The 26,772-nt window shown below is 39.6% G+C and overlaps 2 protein-coding genes across 4 annotated transcripts in view; both read right to left on the bottom strand.

Moving 5' to 3' along the window:
* Positions 1–4,970: 4,970 nt before the first annotated feature.
* yy1b (YY1 transcription factor b) lies at positions 4,971–11,257 on the bottom strand. 2 transcript variants are annotated; one of them, XM_079644089.1, is made up of 5 exons: positions 10,475–11,257; positions 9,121–9,283; positions 8,535–8,595; positions 7,939–8,097; positions 4,971–6,061 (listed from the first exon to the last, which is right to left on the bottom strand). In XM_079644089.1, exons 1-5 carry the CDS (start codon positions 11,079–11,081, stop codon positions 5,879–5,881), a joined length of 1,173 nt encoding a protein of 390 aa, XP_079500215.1. In that variant the 5' UTR covers positions 11,082–11,257; the 3' UTR covers positions 4,971–5,878. The 2 variants fall into 2 exon arrangements, with proteins under 2 accessions (XP_079500215.1, XP_079500214.1); XM_079644088.1 differs by having other exon boundaries at positions 9,121–9,271; positions 10,475–11,223.
* Positions 11,258–12,713: 1,456 nt separating this feature from the next.
* Positions 12,714–26,772, bottom strand: part of evlb (Enah/Vasp-like b) — a 48,744-nt gene continuing 34,685 nt past the window's right edge. For both annotated transcript variants that reach the window (XM_079643725.1, XM_079643724.1), the window contains exons 3-13: positions 25,858–26,035; positions 20,538–20,604; positions 17,508–17,575; positions 16,880–17,127; positions 16,598–16,752; positions 16,377–16,413; positions 16,069–16,120; positions 15,086–15,143; positions 14,929–14,989; positions 14,728–14,785; positions 12,714–13,681 (exon numbers count right to left, since the gene is read on the bottom strand). In XM_079643725.1, the coding sequence (XP_079499851.1) occupies positions 13,644–13,681; positions 14,728–14,785; positions 14,929–14,989; positions 15,086–15,143; positions 16,069–16,120; positions 16,377–16,413; positions 16,598–16,752; positions 16,880–17,127; positions 17,508–17,575; positions 20,538–20,604; positions 25,858–26,035 (1,020 nt within the window). In that variant the 3' untranslated portion in view covers positions 12,714–13,643. The remainder of the gene's footprint in view (positions 13,682–14,727; positions 14,786–14,928; positions 14,990–15,085; positions 15,144–16,068; positions 16,121–16,376; positions 16,414–16,597; positions 16,753–16,879; positions 17,128–17,507; positions 17,576–20,537; positions 20,605–25,857; positions 26,036–26,772) is intronic.

Here is a 26,772-nt window from a genome sequence, read left to right as displayed (position 1 = left end):
ATAACATTTCATTTGTCTTTACAAAATAAAAAGGTTGTAAAACGATTCCTGTTTTGGTCAATAAGTTGACATAAATGACTCACGTACTGTATACAAAAAAAACAAAATAAATCATAAGTAAATGATTACCAAAACAATTTTTGGATTTTGTAAAACGGTGCAATCAACTCTTCAACCTCCAAAAATGTAAATGTTCTGGCTATTATTTGATGTGTCAGGTTTCACAGGGTTTTAACTGGCGTAAAAGTAGAAATGCAACACGGTTAACAATTTAAAGTCTTGCATTCAAAGGCATATCAATGTCAAAATACAAATATTACTATATTAAAATACGCTTTTCCTTTTTGAGAATTACTCAATTATTTGATATATATTTTCCTTTTATTATTCCAATTAAACTATATGCTATAAAAAGCCAGATAGACAGTGCCTAGTGTAAGTTGGTTTAATCGTTGGTAACATATTGTATTGTATGAGTCTTTTTCTGGTATTTTTTATGTAAATTAATTCATTAATTGAATTGATCCACATTGAACAGATTCATGTAGTGGAGTAAAAATATGTCTTATTTTGAATGAACTTGTTACCACTAAAGTCTTATCAATTCAGTCCTTCAGGGGCTAGACAATATTGAACATATTTGTAATAATACAAAATTGAGAAAAGCAGAAAATCCTCACATTAGAGAACAAGCATTCTTAAACAATAAATGACCTAGATCAGTGGTTCCCAACCTGGGGGGCGCGCCCACATTTTTTTACATATAATCGTAACGCAAATACATGATTGTCACTAAAAGCCTTGTCTCTACATTACAATAAAATATAAAAAATAATTGATTAATTAATTTGAATACAAATTCAAGTTAGTAGTTATTATAGGCATAAAAAGACAGAAATTTATAATTCTTTCTTTAATAGAAATGTTGCTTCTGTCCGTAAAGTGTCCAAACCGGGATTGTCTGGATAAGCGCATTTTTAAAACATAAGTCATTGTCCATGCCGGTTTCAGTGGATTATTTGTCACAGTTGCTCCGATCAGATCGGTCTCCTCCATTTTGTAGATTATTTACGACTTTTGAATCCACATAAACACATCGGAAAAATCCGCCTTACTTTGAGCATGTTTTTTAAACAGTTTAATCCCTTTGAGAATTGTTTCCACTTCCGCGCCGTCCTTTAATTTCGTCACACAGCGGGAATCCAAATGAATTAATCCCGAGTCCAATAACCATCAAAGTCACTCCAATAGTGCTCCTTAATTACGCTTTCATCCTCCTTTAACAAAATACTTCACATTCATCCGGTTTGTGACAGTAGTTGTAGCATTTTTGAGACTTTTAAACTTTAATTAGCACTGTTGCCCCCCCCCACACACACACACACACACACACACACACACACAAGGGGGGGGGGGTGCAACTTCCAACAGGAGTCATTTGGGGGGGCTCTTGGGGAAAAAGGTTGGTAACCCCTGACCTAGATAATGAATCCATGAATGCTTACATTGTGATGCACACAGTATTTTGTTGGCCATGTGACGTGTGAGCAATTGGTTGCATCTCTTACATGATGAACGATCAAACTGTCATTGTGAACCTTGAAGAACCTATTTTGGCAGCAGCGTAGTTAATTATGAAGTACATTTGAGTTCGACAGACAGAAAGAGGATGAGAGAGGAGACGGTGTACACAGATAGAGAGGGAGAGAGTGAAACTGAAGGCAGAGGAGAGAGAGAAAGGCAGTCTATATTTAGGCAGAGAAAGAGAGCTGATAAGAGGAGCAGGTGAGATGCAGAAAGATTCATTACAGCCTGTACTGTCCTTTGGTGTGACACAAATACAACATAAAAACCCCAACTGCCTTGACATTCAAAGTCAGCCTTCAGATGTGGAGCGAGGGTTGTGTGCACTTCTGGAAAATGTGCCGCTGACAGGGTGGAGCTGTACGTGTGCAGCGGCAGCCCTGGTATTCAGGGGATATCTCAGCCTCTCTCACACATACTCTCACTCTCTCCTCTGTTACCTTGGCAACATATTTTCTGCATGGAAATAGCATCTCATGCCGTGCCCGCCGCGCAAAAAAGAAGAGAGCAGGCACTTCAATAGATTTAAACATGTGTAGAAGAGATTTAAGTTACAGAAGATTGGATGGAATTGAGTTATACTGTTCTGCATGCCTTAGCATCAAATTGGCTGTGGGACGGAGGATAGTAACTGACAGGCTCTCACTACATGAAGCCAAGCAAGACATGTCTTTAAAGTCCAATTATGTATTTGCAGAATAGAGTTCACTCCGTTTTATACCTTTAGATGTTTACACTGGGGGTTGTGTGCCTCAGAATTCATTTTCATCAAATATGAATATAAAATTCAGCTCTTAACAAGCAGAGCACACCCGGGGAAGGTCCCTGCAGATATGTCATTAAAGGGGCCCTATAAAGCTTTTCTCTTATGTGTAGATGTATGTACAGTAAATGGTCTGTAAAGGCTCAAATCCCTGTGTTCCTTCCAGAGTGAGTTTCTCTCCCACATACACCCCCCCCCCCCTTTTTGAACATTAAAACATTAAAACAGGTCACATTAGAGGCACACAATACAATTATGAACCTGAAATTGAACCAAATATGTCCTCTTTAAGGCTTCCAGAGAATTATTATATAATGAATAATAAACTAAAATGACTTGATCTGAATAGCTTGTTTGGTTTAGTCTCCACTCACAGGTGGAGTGCAGCTGTGAGAAGTGTCAGTGTCTCACCATTGCTTTTCTTCACTGTGATAACCCTTTGTTTGCTCCCATGCCAGTGCAACACCGAGACACTAATGAAAGCAAATCCAGATTGTAGGTGTGATCTCACACTGCTGCAAATATATACTCAGTTTAAGCGAGAGTAGAGAAAAAGAGAAAGAGAATAACATCCAGGTAAACACGCAGTACAGAATGAAAATAGGAGAAAATAAAAAAGAAGTGCCTTGACTCCTGGGAGAGAAGCCATAATGAAATAAGCATCTGAAAGAGAGCAGGTGTTGGAGGCTTGACAGACTTCAGCTGCATAACAAGTAGTGCATTTACTCTCCCCTGCCTTTGTCAATCAAACAACCAATCCTGTGAATAAATGCTCCCTTAGAAAAAAAGAAAAAGGGACCCCCAAGTGGAATCATGCCTGAATCAGCCTTTACATATACTCTCTCACACACTGCGTTAGGCTCAGGTAGAGGGAGAGTGGGTCTGAATTTGAAGCAGCTCTACAAAAGCCAATACTACATCAAAAATGCACTGGAGATAAATCAAAGTCTCCCCTCACCAGAAAAACAAAACATCTCGATTCCTCCTGGATAAGTTATGTGACAGAAAGCGAGAGAGACTCTTCAAACTCCCCCCCACACACACACACACACACACACACACACACACACACACACACACACACAGGTTGGTGGTTGTGGGTTCAGCACCATGGAGAGCACTGACACCGGGGTACCAGGCACTACAGATCAGTGCCAGGAGGGGGCAGCAAGAGCTGGTCTGGAGTCAGCAGCGGGATGACCAGGATCAGGCCGAAGAGCAAGGATCTTAGCAGGACAGCTGAGGTCGACAGTTGTGCTAATCCTGCTGCCTGAGCAGAAAAGGGAATGGATTTATGTGTAAACTCAAAAACTGCAAGTACAGAGGGAGGAAGTAAACTCCATTGAGATGGTGCAGCTTTTAGAAAGCCTGTTACCCTGATCAAATATGAATGAAGAGGGTTAGATTTATTTATGTTTTTATTTCTCGAGAAAATACACTTTGCGAGGCCTGTGGTGTGTTTACTAACCACAGGAGTATGAAGCTGGATTTTGTGAAGGTGAAGTGGCACTTCAAAATGTCAAATATTTACTGATTTCAGAATATGAAATGGACATACATCGCATTTAAAATAAGTTTCCTTGGAATCTAGGAAACTGTTGTGGACAATTCACCTTCAATCATTTGGATTCCCTGTCCGTCTCTATTTCATGTATTTGGCACAAAAACAGTTAGCATGCCGTTGAAACTTGACATTTTATTACGGCTGCCTGTAATATTACTTTTAAGAGAACACACATGTGGGTTGTTTTGAACGTGCAGTGTTTTGAACGTTTTTGAAATCCAGGGGTTTGGACATTTCAATGAATGTGTCATTAACGTGAATCAGTGCCACGTGTATAACGATTCAGAAAGGATGACTTTAAATGAGAAAAGGATCAATATTTGACAGCAATACAGAATGCAGGAGTCTAATGGAATTTTGAATTGTCACATGAGTTTTTATGCACCAATTACCACTATAAATTGGTGCATAAAAACTCATCCGAGTGCAGGAAATGAAGTGTTTGACACTCAGCGTTTCCTTGGGGAATACAAACGATGCGAATCGGTGTTGAAAAAGGATCTGACAGCATTCCAACTTTTTTGTTTGGCTGGTTACCAAATGTTCCTTACCCAAGCAGGTTTGGATTTTTTTAAGTACGTGTACATGAAATATTTCCTTATTGAATGAACACGCATTCAAAACATTACAGTGTGCTTAGGAAAAAATGAGCTCTAATAGTATTAGAGGTAAAACTAACGATAACTCACATTTTTGTTTAATCTGACAAATGGTATATAATATATTGAAGGCCTTCTTTACCCAAATCTCCTTTCCCAAAGCACATGGGGTGTCCAACATTTTCTTATTTCCTTGAGTCAAGGAAATCATAACTGAATTTGTTTTTGCGTTAGACTGATGGTCAAGGACCTTGACCATCAGTCTAACGCAAGGAAAGGCATCTAGGTGCCAATTGCTCTGAAAAACAATTCCCTTATATTGTCGCAAAGAACTTGTATGATCATTTTCGATGTAGTGGTTGATATTATAAAGCAGGCTGAAAGATATGCTTGGTCAGCATCAATATAGATGGAATTTTTAAAGACAAATAACAACATCAATCATAACATAGAGTGTGTGTCTTTTTCAACAGGGTTGGAATGAGCCATTTTATTGTGGGCAGTTGAGATACATGGGTGTAAATATATGAACAAAGGAAGTTAATGGTTGACATCTGTACATTACATTCTAACAAAGAAAGTGATGGTCAGTCCATTCAATGCACGCTCCAGATCCTTTAACTGAGACACGCTCCGAGTAAAGCTTATGCTACTCATTCATCTGTGTAAAGACAGTTTATAGAAAATATAATGCAACTCATGACTAAAATTTTAATTGGTTAACACTTTAAATCACACCTTTATCTATGTCTACATAATTTCAATACAGCCATACAATACAAGTATACACGGTTATTTTGTGGTTAGAGAAAAATACAACCAAAGAGGGTATGGAAATGCAAACATACAGCTGTTTTTAAACTTCTCATACATGTGAAACGGGTCAAAAGAGGCCAGGGGCCTTTTTTGTATCATAGGTACGATAATGCAAGAGGGAAAAAAAATAATCACAATTTTACTTAACATAGCCTGAGACAAGTGTACAATATGCACACTTGGGGAAAATAAAAGCTATGTGAGAAAATAAAAATACGAATAGACTACTGCTTCTCTTCTTGCTCTGGTAAAAATAAGTCTCTGATGTTTGTCCACGAGTTCCATCTTCTGGCAGCTAAGTGCCACTGGAGCAACGGAGGGACTGTGTTGGCCGGGGCTTTGGGGAATAGTCTCTGTGTTCCTCATCCAAATATGACAGCAGAAGAAAAGGGGACGCAGGAAAACTAGCTGAATTTCAGTGTTCTTAAGTCTCTTTTTCCATATAAATCAATAAGTCTCAAGCTTTTCATTCCGTCCTCCAAAGAGGTTTCAGGTGTTCTGCGAGGACGCTCTTTTTTTCGTCTTTGAGGCTGAATGCTGGTAAGTGGGCTCTCATTGGTTATTTTTGGCTTTGGCGTGTGTGAGAATGTGAGACTTTAAGTTGGTTGACTGCGCAAACTTCTTATTGCAGCCGTCGAAAGGGCAGACGTATGGTCGGTCTCCAGTGTGGATCCGCACGTGTGTGCGCAGGTTGAAGTCCAGAGAAAACCTTTTCCCGCAGCCTTCGAAGGTGCACTAAGAGAAACGAGAGGAGCAAGGGGGTCAGTCGCATGCTGATCTTACAGTAAACCCAATGTCTGGGGCCATTTTACTCTGCGCCTCTCATTTCTCTACATGTTAAAGCAGTTTGCATTAAGAGTTTAGTGTTGGAAATGCATTTTAAGAGTTTTGACGGGGCGAATTTGTAACCTTTCCCAAACCAAAGTCAGAAAGATAAGGAATGTATAAACTGTGTGTCTATCTGCTTTAATGTAATCTGCCAATCTTAACTAGAGCTTGTTAAGAGCATGTAGCACCAGCTAAATTACTAAGAATGACTTAAAAACTACTACTTTACAATTGGGTTAGGGTTTAAAGGTTATGTCAAAATTGAACACGTGTCATTTAGTATTTCCCTACTGTGAGGTCTTTAATGCTATCAGACTAAAAGCTAGCGTTAGCAACTCTGTTTCAGCTCTTTGCTGGATTTGAGGAAGTTCCAGTTGCAGCAAACAATGTTACTCACACTCGATATGTTTGCCAAACACATAGGTTAGTGGTCATCCTAAGAGCCTTTTCTCTTGCAACAACCAAAGTCAAAGCAAAACTGTTTGGTGATAATTAAAGTATGCTGACTTTTTGTCAGCTTTCGTCTCAGTGCTCCAACAATATTGAGAATGTAACCATCAAATAAAATATAGGTTATGACCCAGATGGAACCATAAAAATGAATCTAAGGGTGCGTTCACACCTGCCTTGTATAATCCGGTTGAATCGAACCCTGGTGCGTTTAGCCGCTTGGTGCGGTTCATTTGGGTCGGTGTGAACACAGTCCGAGACCTCTGAAGGGAACTAAACAACTGGACTCTGGTCCGCTAAAATAGGTGGTCTCGGAGCGCTTGCTTGCAAACTCTGGACGGTTCATTGCTGGTGTGAACGCAGTCCGCACCAAAACATAGGAAGCGTAGTATTTACGTGTTACAAGAACGCGGATATCTTCAAAATCTTTAGCGAAAGAGTGAAGCAGAATGAAGTGTTGAACAGTGTCGTGTAAAGCAAAAATTCTCCGTCAGCTACATAAAAGTAAGAACACCTGTCGTCGGTGAAACGCCCCTCCTTACTGCAGAACGTCTCATTATATGTGTTATAATGTTTTTTAACGGACCTTGTCTGATGATATAATCATATGCGTGGGCCGATAGTGTCCGCTGATCTCCAGATTAAAGCAGCATGAGATCCGGTAGAAATTGCCGGGATTTGCGTTTTTACCCCCTTAATGTCTGACCAATGGTTGAACAGCATTTCCGACCACATGACTTGTGTTTAAAGTTTATAGTCTGTTTGAGTTTTGCCCTTGTGAACGCAAACCGAACCTACTGAAAAAGAAAACAATGTAAAAAACTGTCGTCTCGTGCGCACCAGAAAACGGACTATTGGGTGTGAATGCACCCAAACATTAGCTTGACAGTACAGCTTTAGCTCCTTTAAACTCTGCTTGCTAAAAGATCACCTCTTCGTTCAATTGAGAAACTATTGTTACAAAAAAGACTGAGAAGAATACTGATGTTATTCAGCTAAGACTACCATTTTTACCGCAGATGCACAAGAAAATCTGAATTGACATTTCATAGAAATATATCAGCAAATAAAGAAGGTTTTTTCAAATCTGGAGTAAAGTCTCCAAGTTAAAAGACATGCAAAGACTCAAAATGACAATGATTGGGTGACATTTGACGATGAAAAGTATTACTGGCATTCAGTGCATGGTGGGAATTGACTTATGAGCAATCAATTGGTTATTATTCCATTCTACTTAGCTTGACTTTGACTTAAAAATGTGATGGGCTCCTCTATTTAAAATTGGACAAACTTATGAATGTATCTATGAGGGGTTTGTGTATTTAGACGCTCACCTGGAAGGGTTTCTCCCCCGTGTGAACAAGTTGGTGACGTTTGAGTTTGGAGCTCTCGACGAAGGCTTTGCCGCACTCTGCGCAGACGTGCACGCGTGGCCCGTGGGTGTGGAGATGCTTCCTCATTGCCGAGTTATCCCTGAACATCTTTGTGCAGCCCTGCAGAGAAAAGAGAGTGCAAAAAGTACAGACAAGGAAATTATTTAAGGTTCTTTATAGCACATGTAAACTATTTTAGTTTCTTTTTGAAAATCAAATGTCCGCAGCTTTTTGTGCAGGTTAAAATCCTGAAAAGAAGTGGAGCTGCATCTATTCTCCCCTGATCCTGTAATGTATTGTTAACAGCTTCCGACTGCTCATACAGGAAATAAACCTTCGCATTAGCTAAACATGTAGAGGTCAGATAAGGCTTGATTGTTCTTGTAAGTACATGGAAATCAATACACAGAGTGCTTTCTTCACTCTTAAATAACCTACAGAAATGTTGAATTACCCAGAAAACAACAGTGCAAGACTATTAAACATTTCAGGATCTGTGAACTCTATTTTAGCAAACAGTGACAGGGTTTATCTGGGGACGACGGCGTGAGACTTACTTTGTGAGGGCAAGCTATCGTCCGAGGAGCGTCGTCCTCTTTGACTTTCCTGGGTTTCATCCTGATTAAGGGAAAAAAGGACATGGTTAGGGGTTTCAAACAAACATAGACACATTTCACAAAGCCATGCCTGTTCCACATGTTATCTGCTAGTCCACTTACAATGTTAATTTGTTTTAGTTAATCAATAACCAGAATGGGGATGGAAACATCCTGATATGACATTTCACCTCCAGGTGGAACATGTTGACAGAAAAGTGAAGCACTATCGGAACTATTATGTGACAGTCTGTAGAATACTTCCTTTTACTTCAGCATATGATACACCATCCTTAATATACACAGAGTGTGTTTTTTTGTGCACATATCATTGTTTTTGTTTTTTTAAGTCTTTAATGGTTTATATTGTTCTCTGAACATTTGTTTTAGCATTATTTAGGATTGTACTTTTCCTTTGATTATATTTGTAATATTTAAATATTAAATCTATTGCGATATTATTTGTGTGCATATGAACCGCAGTTTCCATAATTTGAGTTTTCTCAGTTAACTCGTGTGTGGGAACAAGGTGCTCTGCCACACTCACCTGGCGAACTCTGCCAGCTGTTTGGGGTCTGAGAGGTCGATGCCCGGGATACCACCAGGGGGCAGCTTCTTCCCCGTCATGTACTCCGAGTAGTCTGGAGGGGAGTTCTCCCCTACTATCTGCTCCTCCACCACCGACTCATGGTCAATGTCTTTAGTGTCATCTAGGAAAACATTACAGAGACTGAACCGATAACGCATTGCTGTTTCCCTAGCAACAAGCCTGAAGGATGGAAAACACATCTGCTGGTCCTGAACTCATAACAGGAAAATATCACCATGTTACATAATTACTTTGACAAATCATATAGGAAAATGACATGTTTCCATATATCATTTACCATACTGCTCACCAGTCTGCAGGTTTTTACTCACCAACTTGAAGGGTAAAAATAAAAATGTATAAACACTCCTGCCAATCAAATAAAAATGCCACTACATTTTACATTTAAGGAAAGGGAAATAACCAAAAGGTCAATCAGAATTCTGGCTTGGATATGTGTTGTTCTATTATATACACAACCGTCATGTATAACAACAAGACATATCTTTAATAATGTTAAATAAATGTGTAGGTACATTATTTTTATCCTACTTTAACAACCAGCAGAGTGCACTAAATAACTCTATACAGCTGCTGTGTTCTCTCAAAACTAAATGGGCAAGCTTAATATCAGTGATAAAATGTAAAAATGTATTTCCACTTAACTGTAAAATAAAATGCATCGTAAATATCTGGACTATTAATAGTATTAGTCAGAGCCGTTGGTGGGCAAACACCTGAGCAGGGTTGCATTGCACGCAGTACCATAGCTCTGCACAGAGGCAGTAGTTAGCCCCATGCAAATGCTAAGCTACCACCAACAGCAACCCGAGCTAACAGCTAAACGATTTACTGCCTGAACAGTACCTGGCTCACAATTTTACACACATTAAACTTTTGCCCTTTTTACATAATCCTCAGGAGCTTCTGCAGCTGCATTAGAGCAGCACGTGTCCCAGTTTTGGCGGCCTACAGAGATCCTAAAAACGCAGCTGTCTATCTCCCCCTAGCACCGCCGCCATCTCTGCCTGGCCGCGACTATCGCCATTTTTTCGGGGCCGCCGCCATACTTACTAGTCTAGGGGAATATGGCGGCGCCCAGCAACACTTAAAACATGGCCTCCCTTCAAAACAAAAACATTTCAATATGACATAGCAGTGTTTTGCATCGAAAACTTGCATTATTTGTCGCTTTTTACGCTGGTGCGACGTACCACTCCAGGAATTAGTCTGGTGCAGCAGGACAACGCCCTGGCAATGAGGCCTCATGCAAAGCTAACAACAGTGACAGACACGGCTAACGTTTACTTACCCGATGCCCACATTGTAACAGAGAACTCCCCCTCTAGTGTCTTTATTTGCACCTGCTTTTGTTCCCATTTTCTTCCACCAGACTCCGACCCGCTTAAATAGCTCTTTTTGCCCGCTTTCTTGCCCCCATTGCCGCCTCCCCGTTTCATCCGACCCACTGAGCTTTTCCCGGCTACAGTCACCAGAGTCTGTTCGATGTACTCGTCCTCCACCCCGGGAGCAGGTACCGGGATGAGGATCTGATCCTCGAACCCGCTCCCGCCGTCCGTGTGCATGTCCGAGTCATCCCCACCGACCACCTCCTCCCGGGTCTGGACCAGGATCACCTCCTGATGGTGGTGATGGTGGTGGTGGTGATGGTGGATCGAGTTGTGGTCGTCCGAAACTAGCGGCTGGAGCGCGATCATGGGCTGCCCGTCGTCGTCGTCGTCGTCTTCTTCGTCTTCTTCTTCGTCTTCTTCATCATCCTCGTCGTCCTCCCCGCCGACCACCGTGGTCTCGATAGTCTCCACCGGTATCGTTTCCACCTCTATCTCGTGGAGCTCCACGATCTCGGCCGGCATCTCCGAGCCGTCTGTCTCAATGTACAGAGTATCTCCGGATGCCATGTTGTAGTCCGCCAGCTTGCCTCTTTCATTCACGCCGTGTTGTGCTCCTTTTTTTGACCTCCTAAAAACACTCACACACCCCCTTGCTCTGCTCCTGCCTAGCTCTGTTCTCCCTCTTCTTCGATAACAACTCTCTCCACTCCGTCCCACGCCACTTCTCGTTACCACTATGCTCTCCAATTCGAAACCTCGCGAGGTTTGGGGAAACCCAGCGATAACTTGATGACAGTGCTGCCAAACTTTGTTTACAGGTTTCCTCATATTTGACACAAAAATACTTATATACATATCTTTCTGGATAAATATGAATTGAAATGTAAATTACATATTCTTAATTATATTTTAATATAATGGAGTGGACATAATTTGTGGTATTAAAAATAAATAAAGATATAACTAATAAACTACACGTCTGTTCAGTTGTTTTTATAAAATACCCCAAAAAGTTCATTCCAACTGGCAATATCATTCAAATTATATATAAAAAATTGCTCATTCAACTTGAATGTGATTCAATTGGAAAGGAAGCTTTACACAAATCAATATGTTCATTAGCGTTACTATTGATCACTGTTGTTATTGTTATTAACGGTTAACTAAACCTTTTTTAAGATTTATTTTGATAGTCAAACACAAGTGGAAAACAGGATTGGAGTTCATTGAGATTTTATATTTGTATTATCCGTTCTGTGACCTCAACCATTCAGAATAGAGTTCAATGGTCATCCGATTATGGCAATTAGATCTACATTATGATGAGAAACAAACACCTGCTGTGACATCTTTTACCATGTTGTGGCCACACATGTTGGATAGAAAGCAAAGATCCAGTATTTAATGCCATCCTTACACTTTGAAAGATATTAATATTTGAGTAAAACTATAATGGATATCAAAAAGTATCTTCTATCTCAAATCTAAAAGTCATTTCTGGGGTTTATGTAGTTTAATGCAGTTTCTTTAAAGCATTTACTGACAGTGTAGCATAGAATGTTTTATTCAATCCTATTACATATTTTATGACCATGGAATGCTATGGAAATAATTACCTAGCCTGCTATTTAAAAATAGTTTCAGCAAAGGCATGTATTCATACATGTATTCCTCAACGAGTTGTATCCAGGTTATAAAAGCAATACAGTGAGAAGATAGTCTAGTGCTTAAAGAGTATGCGGTTTTATTTAAATGATATGTTTACACCAACACATTTCACTCCTAAGGCTCAATCTATGAATTGATCTTATAAATAGTTCAATTTTGTAACAAAGTTTCATGAATTTATAAGTAAATAGACAAATATCCACATCAATACATAAACATACATGACATTAATTAATTATCTGGGTTTATCCTTTAAAACTATTTATAAAATGTTTTTGCAGGACACTATAACATTGTCCTACTTTATTTATGTATATCCTAGTTGCAACACTTGAACAACACAATATGGTTGGGACAGTAACACCTCCAATTTCTCACACTGCTCTATTCTGCACCGGCTGTAATTTATGGCACCTTTTCATAAGCACGTTTCTGTGTTGGGGGAAATGTGAGAGACTAAATCACCAGACCGGCACAAAAATAGCACCCGAACAATTAAAAAAGGAAAGAGACGACCTCATTTATCCAAGACATTGTTCACAGTTTTTATTTGAATTCATTTTAAACTTAGTGCGTTTCTTTTTTTTTTTGCGTTGTCAAACCAGGAAGCACTTTGTCATAAAAAGAGAGAATACAATGAACAATACTTCACCATATCCTTGCAGCCAATAAACATTTTATTAACAACATGATCACAAATACTCTGGTGTATTATTTCTTAATTTTTTTTTGTTTATAAGATTACAATATCCAAAGAAGTTTTTTTCAGCCTCCATTTCAGGTTAAAGCCTGTTTTTTTCTGCCGTGGTTCCACACATAGCTGTGTTGGTGAAAAGGATAAAAAACGTTTTAAAATTCCGGGTTAGATCAATATAATTATTTTTAGATGTGGTTTGAACAAAAACAAATAAACAAAATGAAAACAAATATAAAATACAAAAGGCTGACATAACATGATGTGCAATTATAATTATCAACATTATCATTACTATCAAATTCTCATGATCATTTCTTCATTATTACCATTGTACTCACTACTCTACTACTATTCATATTAACATTACATTGACAATCATAAAAATTATAGTAATAATAATGAAAATGATAGTAATAATATATATATTTTAAATTTGAATACAAACTTGTGAAAAAAAATCAAACAAACAAAATCATATCAATTTGATCAATTTTCTTTGCAGCAGAGGACAGAGGGGGCGAACTGGGATGACAAACAGACCGAAACATTTGAGAAAATCTGAGGAATCAGTGCGCGAGTGTGCCCCATTTCGTCCAAATCAAAAAAACAAAATGTAACACAAACATGTGTGAGGTGTCGAACAGGATGAGAAGATGTCACAGTTTGGGCCTCCTTCTTCTCCTCCTTCTCAGGGCCACAGCAGCAGCTGCAGGGGCGAGGTTCAAAAAGGGGGTTTCGTGTCTGGGGGGGGGGTCTCTGAAAGATTATGTCGTGCTAATTCGACTGAGTTCATTTCTAATGGCTGTAGGAAAAGGAGAGAAAAGATAGGATCGTTAGGTAGATAATGACCCTCTAACAAAGCCCATTACACAATCGTGTCTTCATTGTTCTTAATGTCACCTAAAGTGACAAGTTAAAAGAGTGCTCTACCAATTTACATACTGTATAGGCTGTATAGGTTTCAGTTCACTCATCGTGGGCAGTACTACACATCCTCTGAAAACTGTTTTTTGGTTTTTGACTTATTCAAAACAATCTGATGAACAACAGGGCTTTCAGATATTTACAAGTTATAGTATCAGGTGCATACAAAAAGACAGAAAGTAAATGATTGTCAATCGGATTTTTCTATTACACAGAAAATGTCTTCCGAGTTCCCAAAAACCCTGATATGTCATAGTCATTGTTACTTGAAATCTGGCTTGAGTTTGAAAGGCTTTGAAATATACTGTCAAATTGCATTATGGTACATGTAGGATCCAGTTTTTTAAGCTTGATCCACAAAAGAGAGAGAAAAATCGTGATATTGCCAATTATTCCCTGACTCCAACTCATATTATGGAGTGCTAGTATTGTATGCCTATTATTTTTAGTAAATGTGTTACTGTCTCTATAGTTTAACATTTAAGGATTCAAAACAAAATGATTAGGTTATTTAGGCCTCCATGAACAAATTCTAAGATACACAATTTACCCGCTCATTTAGCAGTGAATCATGTTATATTTGGACCATTAATTTGGTCACAATGTGATTAACATACTCGTGATATGAGAATCAAGTTATCATACTCTAACTCACTTCGTAATAACCCAATGTACTCACATCTTTCTTATCCGCTTGAGTATATAAATTATCCATTTATCAAAAATATTTTGTAGGCTATGAGGTTTCCATTTGATTTCTGGAACCATAGTGCAACCTAGTGGTCGCAACTCCAAATGACTTCCCATTTCCCATCATCCCACTGGTTAGATTTCCAGTTACATATTCATTAACATGACTAAGGAGAGGGACAGTGCTCCTAAATGCTGATTGATAACCCTTCTCCAGGAGAAAATTAAACATACCATCGATGATTTCCTCCTTCACTTTGTGCAATTCACGAAACACGTCATCCAAGATTTCCTAATGAAACACAAACACTTTGATAAATAAACGTTCATAGTCCATGACATCTTTCTTTAATCAAAGCAGACATCATTTTTGACGGACAATGTAGCCGGACAAAGAGTAGGTGTCCAGTTATTAAAGTGTATTTTACAGTTTACCTGTTTCATTCTATCCATGTCTATCGAGTCTGCGTCGCTGCCACCCCCCACGGGTCGTACCCTGCATGATAAAATAAAAATCATTCTCCATCAGATTAGCTGCTGATGACCCGTTTTACATTCTTATTCAATGAGCTGTGCTACTCCCTGTCCTCACCTGGAAACCATCGACCTGTCTGCAGAGTTAGCTCTGTCCCACGGCTTCTTTGCACCATCTGTAAGACAGGAACAGTGTTAGACAGAAAACCAGCAGGAATTAAGGGACATTTCCACACAATAGATATGATGTTTTATTCTCTAGCCAGTGAGGGAAATTATAAACACCTCATACAGAAGATACAAAATAGAATAAAGACAGAAAATCATCTCTTAATTGTACAGTCATCAGATTTATACCCATTGTAAATATCATACACTCTTGAAGTTGACTGTGGTTTGTTGATCATATTTTTTGCCTTCGGGATACAGAACCCTTTTAGATAATTTATTTGTCGGAAGTATTATAAAGCCCCGCCCTGAGGAGAGCAAATACAACTCAAACGGTGGAGGGCATGTGGTTTGTCTTTTATAATTGACTGGGATTTCCTGTGTAAAATGGAGGTCATGTCATGGCTTTTGTTGGGCGGCTTACAATATTCCCGTCTGGTTTAACAATCCTGGTTAAGCTTGTATTTATTTACTTTAGTCAAGTGCCCATACCAGACAGAGATATTAAAAACAAGGATGCTCTCTATCTCTCACAAACGTCCAGACTGACCCCAAACCGAAAGTAGTTTCAAGCTTTCTTAAAACACTTTCCGTGACATAAATTCTATGTGTGCTCCCAGATACATGAGTTTTAAGGAACCTTTGATTATGTAAAAATAAATGATAACGACTTATCTCTAATGACAACCCCCTTAGACCATTCATACGTTCTGTACATAGACATACAGTATGGTGATATATACATATACCTGCAGATCAGTCCAATTGACTATAAAACACAAAGGCCTCTTTCGTCCTTCATCAATACAGATAAATACAGATACACTTTTCAATAATAAGTTTATCTGTATCTGCCGTATGATTATTTATCAATATTTTCCCCTGATACTATAAGAGATGTTCAAATCATTAAATATACACACTGTTACTCACCTGTGGAGTTCTGTCCACCCCTGGTGTTGGGTGACGAAGAATTTCCGTCATCCTACAGGAAGACAAAAGCTAGTTTAATGGACATGGCGACCTCCACCATACTCATCACATACACTGTCATCTATTAATAGCAGTACATTTTAAGGTTTTCTTTTGTCATATTTTCCTCATTGCAGTAATCGTATTGACTGTGATTTGATTAGCCTCACTGTTTTCATCAAAAAGCATGTAATGAAAATGTCACATGCTTATCTAATCTATGTTTATCACAACAACCGGCTTTATGAATTGCAAAAAATGACACTCACATTTTGGCTGTCCTCGGGCCGCTCGGAGGCCGCTTTCCTTCTGGGGGAAAGAAGAAGCCTCTTGTGAGAACTGGGCATTTCTTCCCATATTTAATGTGAGTGTAATCCTAATAATCACTAAAACATCCTGAACCACACAATGATTAAATGATGATGACAAATATCACTATTTTGGCTTCGGGATGTCATGCAAAATGTTTTTCTGAACTCATTGCTCTGACCTTCGCGCCAAAAGAGCATTCATCTCCTCCATCAGTCCTCCGCTTCCTCCGCTCCCTCCACTTCCTCCGCTTCCTCCGCTTCCTCCACTTCCTCCGCTTCCTCCGCTTGTTCGGTTGGCATCGTTTTTGGCGGCTGGGGAGCTTTCGTCTTGGGGCTAAGGGGGAGAGGAGTCCAAAAGTTATACTCTCTGATGTGTACAAAACTTTTATGTCAGTCAGGTTTGTTGGAGATAATCTAGTTATGCATGACTGGAAGATAAAGACATCAGAGTGTCGTCTCACTCTTTGAACGCGGCGCAGTTTGGCTCCGGCGATCATAGCTGCGAGACCTGTCTGGGCGGGGGGCTCATCTGCGTCGCTCCCACCGCACATGGGAAGTGGAGGTGGGAGAGGAGGTGCTGGGGCCCCTGCTGAAGGTGGTGGAGGTCCTGGTGGAGGTGGAGGGGGAGGAGGGCCACCCATGTTCATGGGGGGAGGCATTACTGGAGGGGCCACGGCGAGAACAGCAGGGTGGCCTTGGAAAGGAGAACCTGAAGGCAAGATTTAAATGTGAGTATTTGAGTTTAAATGCACTTGATAATGAAAATGTATTCAAACATGTGAAACTTTAAAAAGTACATATTATGCCTATTGTCAACTGCATAGAGATGTCCCGCCCCTTAGCCTAAAACTTACAACGTGTTGGAGCACTAGCCAATAGAAGCGTGTTACATAGTGATGTCATTATGTGAGGGAAGTAAACAAAGGAGTCCTATTGAGGCAGGGAGTGTGTTGGAGAGGAACTTACTCTGTAGGACACTTTGGGATTTTAGCCTTTGGAGAACATTTACATGCAAATAAATCCATATAACACACTACAGGAAAGGAAACACCCCCCAAAAGCGCAACAGGGCCCCTTTAATGTGAGTACCTGAGTTGGACGTCCTTCGCTCCCGTTCCAAATGTGCCTGCAATTGCTGCTGCTGCTCTATCATCTGCCTAAAAGGACACAAAGGAAACAAGGCCGGTCACACGAATGTCAGGTCTCATCTGTGATTTTGTCATTTTTTTATCCTATAAGAACAGTGCAGCCAACCATCTCAAAGCCACAGCTATAGAAAAGTGCTCCTGCCTGGAAGCTGCAATGGGTAACCTCAAACCTTGGCAGGTCCAAATAAAAGTGACAAGTGAGTGTCATCACTGCAGGGTATATTGTGCAACACCTGAAACAAGCCAGCACTAAATATAGTAAAGTTTGACAAACGCCATACAGCTGTTTTCTTCTTTATACTTTTTACAAATAGAGGAAAAATAACTCCAAACACATCAATCAAACACTTTTATTGCAGTGCACAAAGGCTCTACTTTTCCTTTCTCAAACATATTCTGAGTTGAAATGGCAGCCACATGCATTTACAGTTATGCTTGTCTAATATTCACTGTCCTTTTAGCTTGGTTTCCAACTCCAACCTGAGATAAATATCCGGCTCATTGCTCACCAGCTAGTCGCTAACTTTAGCTGTCTGTTGTTTGCTGCTGGGCATTTAGCTTACAGTGTTTTTTTAAGAGCTTCTTTGGCTGAACCAGCTGCTGAAAATGAGGTGAATTAAAGTAGAGAGACCAAACTGAAACATTAAAGGTTCAGGTGTTAAACCAAATCAAAGACAGATGTTAAAATGCAGACTGCAGAGTCATGAAATAATTCTCTTTGGGTTTGTCACTACAAGCAAGTCCCTTCACGTAAACCTCTACATTTATTCCATGTAAAAATAGTGATGAGTGCAGAATTTAGAATCTTAAAGTCCGGCTGCAGGAAACATTGGTTTACCTAGCTTGATTGGGAGGCTTTTTTTTCTTCTTCAAATTCCACTGTTAACAAAGTTACATTTAATAACAGATATGGATATTTGGAGAACAAACTCAACAATGCTTATGACTTCAGCACACAGGAATTATTTGACATACTTTATTTTGGAACGACAATATCTTGAAGCTGCTGCATTTTAAGAGCGACTTTAGTGTTTCCATGACAGCAGCTTTGAATTGTATAGCTTGTAGACTAAACATGACTTAAATTCACCCACCTGTCTACACAGTTTAAATAACGTCTTGGCATTGCTACACATTTTCCACTTCAGCATAAGGTACATTTATCACCCTCTCCTTCATCTCCATCCATCCCTCCACCTTACAGCCCCCCCCCCCCCCTCTAAACACACAGCAAACCCTCCCCATCTTTACATTACATGTCTCTCTTTGATGTGAGAAGCATATGTATGTCACTTGTCTGGAGAGAGAGGGAAAAGAGAAAGCTCATGGACAGGAAGTGGAATTTTCCAGCTGTGTGTCGAGGAGAAGTGCTGAGCCAGCAACCTCTACAACTTGACAGCAGCGCACGCAGGGGGAGCAGCAGGGCAGCGGAGCAATGCTGCCACTGGAGAGAGCTCAGTCAAATTAATTTACACACACACCCATGCATACGCACAAAGCCCAAACCCACACGCACAAGCACACAATCTCCCCACACAATCACAGACGTAATCCTTTGTGCCCAGAGGTTCAGTTTAGCAGACGCGGGATCAGAGAGAGTCGTAACTCCCATCATATTTGTTCTCTTAATCCCCAGCATTTGACTTTTGGATGAACCAATAGGCAGAGTTGAACAGGTTTAAAAACAGCAACAAAGACCTAGCTGTGACTGTGTCTGTCTCTGAGGAGAATTGTAGCCACAGTAGAAGAAATACAGACTGCTTAGGAAACTCATCCATTATCTCTGGACAATTCAATTCACAAAAATAAATTATTTTGAATTATTATCTCTTTTCTTTTTCAAGCGCACTGTCTTTATTGGACTGTTACCCATAGGATTTAGTGATGTGAGCCAGCCGAAGGATAATAGAGAGGGAGGAGAGAGAATATGAATACAGATCATTAAGAACAGCTGTCTGTGTATCTCTGTTCAGAGAGTGTATGCTCATTCTGTGTGAAAGGTATCAGACACATGGGCTGCACTCGCTAACATAATCCTATCCACTGTACTCGAGGTCACCTTAAGTTCATTTCTGTTTTTGGGATAATTCCCAAAAATGCTGATACAAATTCTTGATACAAGAAGACTCACTGGTTAATATTTCAGAAGCAGCGAATGAATGTCTCATCACTGATGGGAAGCTCTAAATATAGCAAAGAATATTTTATCTTTCTCAAAGATCCAGTCTTTTTGAGTGTCACTGTGATCTTGTGCTCTCATTAGTGTCATAATAAAACACACTTTTCTACCACAGTTAGATACTTTTGGGTTACTTAACATGGGAAAAAATTTGAGTTCTTTCCAATGCTCTGAAATGGGGGAAAAAGGTGGGGTTTTGTAGTTCCGTCCAATCTGAATTGAGTAGAAGTTGAAGCAAAAGCTTATTGAATAATCACCACCAACTCCTTCTTGCAAATGTTGACATTGAAGATCATCGTTGCTTATTTAGCTAATATTTAAATACGCTATAATTGTACTTTTACTTTAACGATGTATCCAAAGACTGTGTGAATGTCAAAGCCATCGCAAGAAGTCAAATATCCACAAATAAATGTAACCAGGCTGCAGTTCCTGTTAGCTATACGTCTTAGCTTCTTTCAGCATTTGTTTCAGATTTACAGCTTGCAATTTTTCAGTTTTGGTCAATCTTACGGGTTTCATACCATCATTTTCATCTAAAATACGGGTTATTCCAGTTCCAGAAAAGCTTATAAAACCCAAGGTACCTTAACTGTCCATCACCAAACAGCGCACCAGTAAATTTAGCAACTAGCTCATTAATATGACAGATATTTCCTTCAGGAGTTGGTGGAAACCAAAACAGAGCTGAAAGGAGAGTGAATATTGGACCTATTCATCAGGTGAACCATTTTCAGGGGCTCTTAATATTGTTGAACAATTTCCCTGTTAGGCTCAGTGAGGAAATGTTACCTTGCTCTCTGAGCTTCCATCTCATCTGAAGTGGGTCCATTCTGGACTTGGCGCTGGACAGCTGGACCTAAAGAGACAGATGAAAGCAGGGAGAGAGAAGGACAAAACACAAAGATTAAGTGAAATTGACCTTAATAATCCATTACAAGCATTGTTATGCTAATTGAATTAGGGTCAGTCAAGACAATTAACTACCAAATGGCAGGCAATTAAACAGCAGTTAATCATTGTGTCCTTTTTCTTAGGTAATGCTTAATGTGCAGTGAAAAGGAGATTAATCCCTCACTCTAGGTAAATGGACATTAATTATTTCATCCACTTGCATAGTAATATAAAGTGTGTGTGCTCATTAGTGAGAGCTGCTCATGTGTTTACTCCTGTTACCCACAATGCTCTATTATGGATATTTGACCAACACATAGTGGAAACATGATGCTTCCCTTTATTCGTGTGTGTGCACAAACACACACAAGGAGTTAGCCAGAGACCCATGAATAATATTCTGTGATGAAATACAACTTTCTGGTGGGTTAAGTGTTTGAAAAGTAAAAACAGAGTAAGGTCTGGAGTTTATTTGAGCAGCTTTCTCCAAGCAGGCGGCCCTAAACTGAAAACAGGCGAAATTCTGTCTTCTGCGGTTGCCGAGATATTTCAAAACACGCTGCAGCTTCTGAAACATCTGCTTTTGTGGTCAAAGTTCACATACTAGTGGGATCCAATTCTAAACATGTTTCTACCCTTTAGATTCTTTTATAATACTGTAAAAAGCTCTTTGTGTTACAAGACTTGAAGTCAGTTTACTGATGTAAGGAATGACAATAGAGTTGCTATATCAAAGAATGGTGACTCCCTCTAGTATCCCCCCTGCTTATGATCTAATTTGAGCTACAAGGCACTGGGATGTAATCTTTTTAACACCGTAAGCGTGATCTGCAGATGGACAGCCAGATAGGGAATGTAATTAATTGAAGACATGATAAGATGAGGACAAAAGGACGTCAACACAGGGATTACAATCACATCAGAGTCATTCCTTTTCAATGAAACTTTTCTCATCGCTGAACTCATCCGGGACAATAATACATCTTTATTGTTCCTCCTGAGAACCATTTCAGAAGAGAGGTTCAGGATGTAAGCTCACATTTTTCTTTTTTAATCTATTGGAGCAGAAGGGCAACTTTGCAGTGTAAAGACCTTTTTATTGTTGAATTATGATTCCTTTGCTATAAAACACTAATGGAAACATGACGTTGCACAAGACAAACACTAGTGTCCTCCATTTAGGTGCTTCCAAAAAACCCTGACCTCTTCTCTCTAATGAGTGGTCCTTTTCATGACAGTTGTACAGCTGTATACAGTCAGGCTCTATAAAGTCAATACTAACTGACGACACTCTCCACATTTCTAATGGAAGTGACTCTCTGGCCAGTCAAAAGCGCTGATGGTCGACATCGGTCAGGTATCAGAAACTCCAAAATAACACGGATAACAAAATACCTGACTCAAGCCTACTATCAGATACCTCATCACACACACATGCATGCCGAAAAAACTCTCTCAAACACATGTAGGGCTGCAAATATGACTAAATATGATCTGTTCATTCTATAGAATAATTAGTGAATTGTTTTTTTTATTTCTAGCATTACATTTCCTGAATGTTAAAATAGATGTTATCATTTATGGAAGTTCACTTTTTTGTGTGATCTATACACATAGGACAATAGGACAATAATATGTCGTGTTGGGGTATGGTCTGACAACAGTGACAAGGCAGCATGTCACTGCAATAGACTGCCACATAACTCCAAAATCCACATATTGCATTTTGTCTGCAGTTTGGTTATTTGTGAGGTGCTGTCAGAGCCAGGTTAGCTGCTTCTGGACTTTGTGCTAAGCTAAGCCATGCTAACTGTCTCCTTGCTGCAGCTTCATATTCATGACAGACTTGAGGGTTGTACTAAACTCTTTTATCTGTTGCAATTGAAATGACTGTTATGCTTGACAAATCTCTTAAGTATTAACTGATTTTCAAAATTCCTGTGTATCAATTAACTGACTTATTGCCTATCAGGACTAATATAAATACAAATAGTACACAGCCAACACAAACTATCAATTCCACACAGGCATTACTCTAGTTTATACTCAAATAATGTGAAATCAACGTTTTTTTTTAGGTTAAATGTTGTTGTCATTTAATAGATATCAGAAACTCAAGAGTGACACAGTGGAAGATGATCATTTAAGAGAGAACTTAATTATGTAGGAAACTGTTTTTTTGTTTTTGAGTAATATCTGAACTCTCAGCCGTTTAAAAGGAAACCATTAGAGAAGTAATGTTCCTTCACTCTGTTCCTTAACTTTAGAAATAATTAAAAAAGGTATCCTAAACGTTTTTAATAAGGTACTGTGACTTTGGCCTTCACTATGAAATTATAATACTGGGCACACAGCTGTAGCAATAGACACCACGACCTAACACACACACACAAACTTGAAATGATAATTGCCATGCAGAAGTCCAACACACACAGAGCGTTAGTACCTACATGACATGCTGAAGAAGAGGAAGCGGCTGTAGCAGACACAGAGGCACTGACAGACCCACTCCCCGCTCACCATCGCTCAACTTCAGCTGCCCTTTCTCCCCCTCCATCACCTCCCTCTCTACCTCTCTCTCCTCACCTGCTTGCCTCTCCCCATCTCCTCCCCTCCCCCACCCAGCCTCAGTATCATATGTCATCTTCTGGTAACCCACACCTCCGGGCGGCAGCAGTGCAGCGAGCATCTCTGGCTAATGTTTCCAAAGGTCGGGTTTGTCTGTAGGCCGCTGCGGCCTAATGCCACTCACACGGAAATAATGTCACAGCGAGCTGATCCACATGCATCCCCGCTGAGAGAATGAGCCTCTTACATGTAGATTGTCCAACTAGCTATCCGATTCAAATGTGACACTAAAATAAATTATGAGTTTTACATGTGATATTTCACCTGATAGCCAGGTTTACGCTTTTTGAATAACGTGAAACACAGATGAAATGGATGAAAAACCCTTCAGAGTGAACATCTACATCTCCCCATGATGTGGAGGAGCTACTTGGGAATCCGTTTTTCTCACTTAGTCAATGGATAATTTACTCTATCAAGAAATAAAAGTATATTCTCATAGAAATGGCTAAAACACATATTTATTTGGCTATTCAACCTCATCAACAGCAAGACACCTCTTAATTGTTAACTTGAAGCTGTTACTAACACCTTTGTGTGTATTTACTCGACTGATGACTTAAACAGTCATCAAACTGGATCTTTTTTTCCCCTTTAACTCTTGATATTCAAACGTTAATCAAGTCTTTTCTTTCAGCACTGGAGCAGCATTTGTCATGGGTCCCTGATGAATATCAAGTGACAGGAAGTCTCTTCTGACCAACCCAGTATGAAAGTGGGTAAGGAAATGATATCAAACAAGGACATTTTGTCTGTTTACCACAGATTATTTCTGCCACAATCATCCGTGTTTATTCTAGGGGTCAGGTTTTGACCTTTTTACCACTAGAGGGGGCAGACACGCCTCTTAAAATGGAGGGGGAACCAACATTATCCCTAATCTATGCGCTACAAGAGCTCAGTGAAAACGTCTTATGCAATGGAAACAGATCTTCTGCCATGTGTTTTCTGCAGTGTGTGTGTGTGTGTGTGTGTGTGTGTGTGCGTGCGTGCGTGCGTGCATGCGTGCGTGCGTGCATGCGTGCGTGCGTGCGTGCGTGTGTGCGTGTGTGTGTGTGTGCTGCTCCGCCTGTACACACAGATTGTATCTATTTATGCAGCTGGAGTCACTGCTGCATAGTAAGGCTATCATTCTCTCTCTGTCGAGTGTGTGTATCCTCCTCTCGTGTATTTGTGTGCTCGTCGTGTTTGGCCGCCGTCACTCGAGCCTCTTTGTTCCTCGTCCCGTGTTATTAGGCAGATGAAAAGATGTGCTCTCTAGCACGGGACTCAGGGGAGGCCTTCTCCATCTAGAATGACTCATTCTAATTAAGAGGCTGGAGGGGACTGCAGGGGGAGACACACTGCTGCTCACTCCAGTAATGACTGGCACACTGTGACACTCACTCTGTCTCTCAGTCTCTCATTCTATCATTGCCCAATTTAAATCTGTCTTGCTTTTTCCCTTCAAACACTCTTGCACACACACACAGCTACAAATAATAAAATAGGCTCTATAACATGTGTTTCCACCGCTCTCTTTAAATACACTCAATTTTTGACTTGTAGCAGGAAAAACAGGTGGAATTAATAACATTAACAACCCTCGTTACTGGTGTGTCTCAGGAAGTGATATCAGGGAGCCAGCACACACAATGCCATTGATAATCTTTTTTTTTCTCTTTTTTTTTTTACAATTAGATGTCAAAATGTTTTCTGTGAAATAGGTAGATAGTACAGTAAATACTAGATATATGATATTCCTGCATTAACAATTATTTGGTGAGGCTCCTGTGACTTATTTTAAAAAGTGCCCAGTAGAGGGGACTAGCTCTCAAAACGACTGCTACTGCCACTACTACTACTACTACATTATGGCCACTGCTCTGATGCTAAGTTACTCCTTAGGGCAAATATTTCACAGTCTGAGTCACACAGAAAACATCTAATATTTTTGAGGAAAGGGAAATGTAGTTCACATTTGTAGTTTTTTTGGGATTTATTTTTAAATGTATTATCCTGCATTAATATTTGTTTTTGGCATTTCTTATCGAAGCATTGTGTTGTGATATCAGAAAGACAGGTTAACAAAAACCTTAGAAAATCAATAGGTAATATTGTCCAAGCTGGGCTAATGTTTGCATTACATAGCCCCTCTAAACATTAGCATGCCACACACACTAACTGTAGTGTATCTGTATTTGATTGATGAAGTAGTACAAGCCTAGTTACTTTATGTTATTACTCTAGTATGATTAGAACAATTATTATTGGGGGGTTGCCCTTTTAGAGTTGTAATATACAACAACAACAAACAAAGGTATACTCCAGAGTTAAGTTTACCTGCCTCGAAAATGAACTTCCACGAAATGATGACAAACACTTCATCTGCTGACATAAACTCTTCCACAGCTGTTTTCAGTTCAGTTCGATCTGCTGTTTACATTGGCCATATGTGAGTACTAAAAATACAATCTGATGCTCGAGACGGGAAGCTGAGGGTCATTTGGGTAATAAGTCTGGGAGCTCTTCCTAAAATAATCCATACTAGGCTTCTTGAGCATTATTCCATGTGTGCAAAAAAGATGTGCTGCACTGAGGGGACACTCACCTCCATCCTGAGCGCTGAGGACGTTGAGGGCAAAGAGCATGGCGTTGGAGAAGGTGGTGGCCTCCTCCTTGCTGGCGAAGTTGAGGCCATAGACCTGCCGGGCGTCCCGCCACTGGTGGAAGGTGGGGGTGGCCTGGTTGTACTTGAGGCCCTTCACTATGGAGTAGTTTATAACCACCTGTGAGGGAGGAGGAAGAGAAGAGGTTTGCATTTATCTTAAACATGCATCCTTCTTCTTATCTGAGTGGTGATAAACATATACAGATGGCAGGCTGGTGAGATACAATAAAACACGACACACTACAAACTATTTGTATAACTCGGATGTGTTACTGGCAGAGAGAAACCTTTAAATGGCAGAGAATTGATTTCTCGGTATCTCAAAGGATTAAATGATTTGTGTGTAAAGATTGTTAAGACAGAACAACACATCCAGAACAGCTTGTAATAGTTTTTGGATTTGTAAAATGTCACACATTTCAGGTGGCTTACATCATGAACTATAATTCAACCCAGTTGAGAAAAAAATGGTGGATTTTCATTTTTTTGACACAGTTACATCATTAAAAAGGTTGGCATTTATTTATCATGCATGCTGGGTGTGTGGACACTGTTTTGAAACAAAATATACAATTAACTAAGTATAATATAAGTAAATAAGTATTTATTATTATTTGATGAGGAATGGTCTGGTTGTTTTAGTGATATTTTGCAATTCTATCAACATTAAATCCCTCCAACAAATCTTTTTTATTTAAAATATGTATCATATTAATGGATATTTTGCGTAAATACATAGTGACTGGAAATAAATGATATGGCTTTTGCATAAAAATGCTGACTATGAATAGTATTTCAAAAGTGATTTACTAACATAAGGTACTAATAACAGGTAACCTTTTGAGATGGTGCCAT

The sequence above is a fragment of the Notothenia rossii genome, assembly GCF_949606895.1.
Source record: "Notothenia rossii genome assembly, chromosome: 8".
Classification (NCBI taxonomy): Eukaryota; Metazoa; Chordata; class Actinopteri; order Perciformes; family Nototheniidae; genus Notothenia; species Notothenia rossii.
The sequence above is the reverse complement of the archived record's forward strand: the minus strand, read 5'-3'. Positions and strand labels throughout refer to the sequence as shown.

Coding starts and splice junctions, on each gene's coding strand:
- yy1b (XM_079644089.1), bottom strand. CDS start 11,081: ATGGCATCCGGAGATACTCTGTACATTGAGACAGACGGCTCGGAGATG. Junction 9,284..10,474: donor TGTTACAATGTGGGCATCGG/GTAAGTAAACGT, acceptor ATGTTTTCCTAG/ATGACACTAAAGACATTGAC. Junction 8,596..9,120: donor CAGCTGGCAGAGTTCGCCAG/GTGAGTGTGGCA, acceptor TCCCTTAATCAG/GATGAAACCCAGGAAAGTCA.